At 53.2% G+C, this 5,325-nt stretch overlaps 1 protein-coding gene across 1 annotated transcript; it reads left to right on the forward strand.

Moving 5' to 3' along the window:
* Positions 1 to 1,401: 1,401 nt before the first annotated feature.
* LOC124700091 (cation/calcium exchanger 1-like) lies at positions 1,402 to 3,827 on the forward strand. Its single transcript, XM_047232279.1, has one exon. It carries the CDS (start codon positions 1,704 to 1,706, stop codon positions 3,432 to 3,434), a length of 1,731 nt encoding a protein of 576 aa, XP_047088235.1. The 5' UTR covers positions 1,402 to 1,703; the 3' UTR covers positions 3,435 to 3,827.
* Positions 3,828 to 5,325: the final 1,498 nt, after the last annotated feature.

Genomic DNA, 5,325 nt, shown 5'->3' on the forward strand with positions numbered 1-5,325 from the left:
AAGGAGCATCTAGTGGTACGGTTTGGCCACCATACATATGGCTGGTCGAAACTCTCACCCTTTGCTCCTTCAATATCCTCATAGTCGTCACTTTTAGATTCGGATTTTGATTATATTAAAATTTACTTTTATACATTTTTTTGAGGCCTACGCCAAGAACAGTTCGAAATCCCACCTTTTCAATAAAGGTTTCATCTTTATCCGTAATATCTTGATTGCAATATGAGTTCTTGTTCTTGATTTTAGGTAGGAATTAAGATCCTCGCTGGTTAGGCTGATCGTGCACCTGCAAGATCACTAACTCCCGGAGATTATCCTAGCGATTGCATTAACGCATGTACTTTGCATGTATAGTCCAGATCGTTAAGCACGAGCTCCACCAACAAATTGACTTATGTTTATCTCATTGAAATATCGGACGCCTCTGCCCTATCAGTAGAAGATCATTAAGTATCTTAATTTCTTCAACTTATTTAACATCATATTATTTTCTTACTTGTGATAATCAGTGACGTCTTTACAAGAACTAAGAAACATACTCTCGTAGGATATCCTATTAGGAGCATCTGTTGAAGTGTGACCCTTGTTTTCGCATAAAGTTCCAAAGAATTATTTCTTTTAGAAAGTTTAACTTTGATATTATCTGTATTCTTAAGCCTTAAGTGTGTATAGGAGCAAGCAAGCATGGCCAATACAACTTGGGCTAGGAGCGTCTCCTACCACAACATCTATATTTCCTTTACCACATTTCGTACGATGTGTTTTTTAACCTTTCAATTTTATTTTCCTCCTTGGTAGGTTTAAGATTTCCAAATAAACTAATTAGCACATACTTCCTCCATGTGGAAATGTAAGACGTTTTAGTCACTTTATAGGGTCACTTCATTTTATTTGTATCTAGTCTATTTTTAGTGTGTAGTTCTAGTCTACTTGAAAAACATCTTATATTTTCACACGAAGGGATCGAGTAGCCACCATAATCAGAATTTACATCATAATTTGAGGCTGAATTGCTTGCGATCTAGACCAAGCGTAAACGTTTAAGGAGTTTCTCCGTGCGCATCATAAGATCGGTGACCGACATCTCAGCGGTCAACTCCGAGGCGGATTTAGCTAAGCATAGTTGGATAATGGATACTAATACTAGTTATGTCATATATTGTCTTGTGGTGAACTATGTTGTCTGTAGATATACGTGGTGGCTCTAGAGAAATCTGCCTCGCTCCACCTGCTCAACAAAAGGGCCAAGGGCACGGTTCGCCTGCACGTACACGCGTATACGCGGGCTCACCGGCCAGAACCCGACTTCGAGTTTTTTTTTTTAAAACCGAGTTCCCGTCTCTCATCGCCATCGCCTCGCCTCCCCACTCTTTCTTCCGTTCGTGCCGTCGAACGCACGCACGCACGCGCTCGCCACGCCCTCACTGCTCTTTACTTAACCCACAAGCTCCCAACGCAATTTTGTTCAATTTTGTTCCTCATCTCCTCCCACACCTCTCCCTTCATTTACGCGCCACGACCGTCGTCCCCCATTTCCCCCGGAGTGAGCTCCATCAGCTCAGCTCTATCCCCACTCCCGCCGGAAACCCCTCTCCGCCTCTCACCTCCCACGACCACCTCGCACCAAGATCTCAAGCTACGCCACGAGCTTCATGCTGTCCTAGCGCGCCCTCCCACCGCCCAATTAAAACCTCCTTCTTTTTATGGAGTTCACGCGCAGGCGGCGCGTGTACAATGCCGCCGTCCCCAGCGCCTGCTTCCTGCTCTTCCTCCTCCTCCTCCTCGCCGCCTCCCTCCTCCCCTCATCCTCTCGCCACCACTCCTCCCCCGCCACAAATCACGTCCTCAAGTTGACGTCCTCCGCGCCCCCGTCCACGTCCCCTTCCTCCGGCAAGAACGAGCCGGGCAACTGCGAGGACCTGGAGGCCCTCGACGGCGCGGAGGCCAAGTGCGCCTACATCCTCTCGCACACGCCCTGCGCGCCGGCGGGGTACGTCGACTACCTCCGCCTCTTCTACTGCGGCTTCGGCGCCGCGCCGCCCGCCGTCGGCTACGCGGCCTTCCTGCTCTGGCTCGTCGTCCTCTTCTACCTCCTCGGCGATACCGCCTCCGAGTACTTCTGCGCCTCCCTCGAGGGCCTCTCCGCCGCGCTGCGCCTCCCGCCCGCCGTCGCGGGCGTCACGCTCCTCTCGCTCGGCAACGGCGCGCCCGACGTCTTCGCCAGCGTCGTCTCCTTCGCCGCCGGCGACGGCGGGGACGGCGGCGGCGTGGGCCTCAACAGCGCGCTCGGCGGCGCGCTCTTCGTGTCCACCGTCGTCGCCGGCGTCGTCGCGCTCGCCTCCGCCGCCGGCTCCCGCGGCGGGGCCGTGGTGGAGCTGAGCGGGTTCGTCCGCGACCTCTGCTTCCTCTTCTTCGCGCTCTGCTTCCTCGTGGCGGTCCTCGCCACCGGCACGGTCACCGTCTGGGTCGCCGCGGCCTTCGTCTCCCTCTACGCCGCCTACGTCCTCCTCGTCTGGACCTCCCAGTGCTGCGCCGGCGCCGACCCGGGCAAGCCGGACCTCGCCGAGCCGCTCCTCCTCGACGACAACGACGCCCCGACCCTGCCGTCCCACTCCGCCAAGCCGACGGACCCATCGAAAAAATCACGCCTTCAGCACATCCTGCACGCGCTCACCATGCCGCTGTACCTGCCGCGGCGCCTGACCATCCCGGACATCGCGGGGCACCGCTGGCACAAGCCCTCCGCCGTGGCATCCGTCGCGCTGGCGCCGGTCCTGGTCGCCACGACCTTCACCTCGCGCAGCCCGGCGGCGGCCTCGCTGGACCACGGCCACGGCGTCGGCATCCTCCTCGCCAGCGCCTTCCTGGGCCTCCTCCTGGCGGCCCTCGCCGCGTCCACCACGGACGCCAACTCCGCGCCCCGCAGCCGGCGTCACCGCGTGCCGTGGCTCGCCGCGGGGTTCCTGATGAGCGTGCTCTGGGCCTACACGCTGGCGCGGGAGCTGGTGGCGCTGCTCGTGGCCATCGGGTACATGGTGGGCGTGGACTCGGGCGTGCTGGGCGTCACGGTGCTGGCGTGGGGGGACTCGCTGGGCGACCTCGTCTCCAACGTCGCCATGGCCACGCACGGCGGGCCCGGCGGCGCGCAGACGGCCGTGTCGGCCTGCTACGCCGGCCCGCTCTTCAACACGGTGGTGGGGCTCGGGCTGTCGCTCACGCTGGCGGCGGGCGCGCAGTACCCGGCGCCCTTCACGATCCCGGCGGACGGGGCGGTGTACGAGACGGTGGCGTTCCTCTTCGCCGGGCTGGCGTGGGCGCTGCTGGTGGTTCCGGCGAGGGGGATGCGGCTGGGCCGGCTGTACGGGGTCGGGCTCATCGTCATCTACCTCTGCTTCTTCGGCACCCGCGTCCTCAACAGCCTCGGCCTATGGTAGCAGCGAGCCACGCAGCAAGCGTCAGCGTGAACACACACACGATGCTTCTGCTGCTGCTGCTCTGCTCCCCGTCCGTCAATGGCGGCCGGCCACTGATTGTACGTAGAAGCGCTAGCGGATCGGAGGAGGATGATGATGATGATACGTAGATAGATCAGATGATGTACAGTAGTAGTAGCGGAATTTAGCCATGTAATTGTTCATTGTTTTGGTTGGCATCCCATCAAGTTAGTTTCCCTCCAGTACAACAACTACAGTGAAATGAACACATGCTGGCCCTTCTTTCACCGTAGCCGTATCAATCCGGGATTTGATTGCGCGAGCCAAGTTAGCTCCATGTTGCGATCCAACAGCAACTGATTGTCCAGTTCGTGGACCACGCTTGTTTCCGCCGATGCTTCGAAAACATGTGGGTGCGCCATCCATCACCTGTAAACGACATAGCATCTATGATGACGAGGTACGACGGTTCGCTCTCATGATTGTCGTGCTCTAGACAAGCCCATTTTGCTCTACTGATGTCTCTGTGTAGGGCTAGTATGGTTGCTCGCACCCATTTTCGGCTTCTCAAAACTTGGCTGAAACTTGTGCGGAAATGCAATCTCTAATTCATTTTCTGTCGTTTGTACTAACGACTCCCTCTGATCCATAATAAGTGTTAAAGATTTTATGCTGATCTAGTATAAAGTTCGCACTAAGTTATCGACATTTACTTTGAATCGGATCAAGCGAATAACTAGTTTGGTTTCTACTATTTTCTTCTTCCCTGCATGAGGTGACTTGAAGTACGATGTGTCGTAGTCAGAGATATTGATGTGTTGGATATACAACCAGCAAAGATGATCTTCCTCCGAGCTAGGGGCGGACCCAGAACAAGAAAAACCCGGGGTCACTCTAGTTTCGTACCTAGATTTGGGGGTGTCACACACTAGAAATGAATAAAATTTACTAAGAAATACAATTTCAACCCGGTGTCCTATGACACCTGGTAGCATAACCTAGGTCTGCCCCTGCTTCGAGCGTAAAGGCTTGTTGATAAAATCGGTGTCTTTGGGGTTATCCTAATTGGGAACTGAGTTAGTTCTTGGTTATATATGAGACATGGAAGAAGTCAATACTCTACAAGAAGTGCAAATTGAACCAACCTTGATTTGCGCAAAGTACTCCATCACGTGTGATGTTCTCTCCTCTGCCCAACACACATTCTCAAGCCATTTGAGCCGGAGGATCTGAACCCACCTTCCTCTTCAATGCCTCAAATGGTTGTAAATCCGTTCCTTGACGACTCGGCGCCCGAAGGTCTCGAAAAGGCCTCTGAAACAGTTTGAATGACCTTCAGCATAAACTCTTTATCTATTGGGACCCATTCTTGATGAACTGATGGACCCTGTTGAGGACGGAGGTGGACATAGCACCGCTTATAGATATCAAAGCGGCACCGCCAGCGTTACTAAGTTAGCCTACAACTCGGTGAGTTTTACTTCCCCTATATCACAAATCAAAGTACCAGAGTACAAAAATATTGGTAAGCATGCAACTTACAATCAAACTGCTCAGGAAGCTAGCACATCTAACATTCTAACAAGGTCTGTGAAGATGAACAATGCAACACCGTTAAGTTGGTTAAGTGCTCTACGTTGCGTGGCACCATCTATGAGTGAAATGCTAGCACAAGAAGAAGAATTATACATTTTAGAACCAACCATCGAACTATCGTCCTTATACTATCGTCCTTATACTTGGACCACACAACAATGAAGATCAGAAAAATCATTGATCTACATCTTCCGCATGCTACATCATGAAACAAGAATTGCCTAAAATGGGAAGGGGTAGAAACCCGGTTGGAAAAAACATCACGAAACAAAAGTTGCAAAATTTAACAGATCTA

Source organism: Lolium rigidum, chromosome 3, assembly GCF_022539505.1.
Source record: "Lolium rigidum isolate FL_2022 chromosome 3, APGP_CSIRO_Lrig_0.1, whole genome shotgun sequence".
Lineage (NCBI taxonomy): Eukaryota > Viridiplantae > Streptophyta > Magnoliopsida > Poales > Poaceae > Lolium > Lolium rigidum.

Bases quoted from the DNA above. Each gene is read 5' to 3' on its own strand.
- LOC124700091 (XM_047232279.1), top strand. From the start codon at position 1,704: ATGGAGTTCACGCGCAGGCGGCGCGTGTACAATGCCGCCGTCCCCAGC.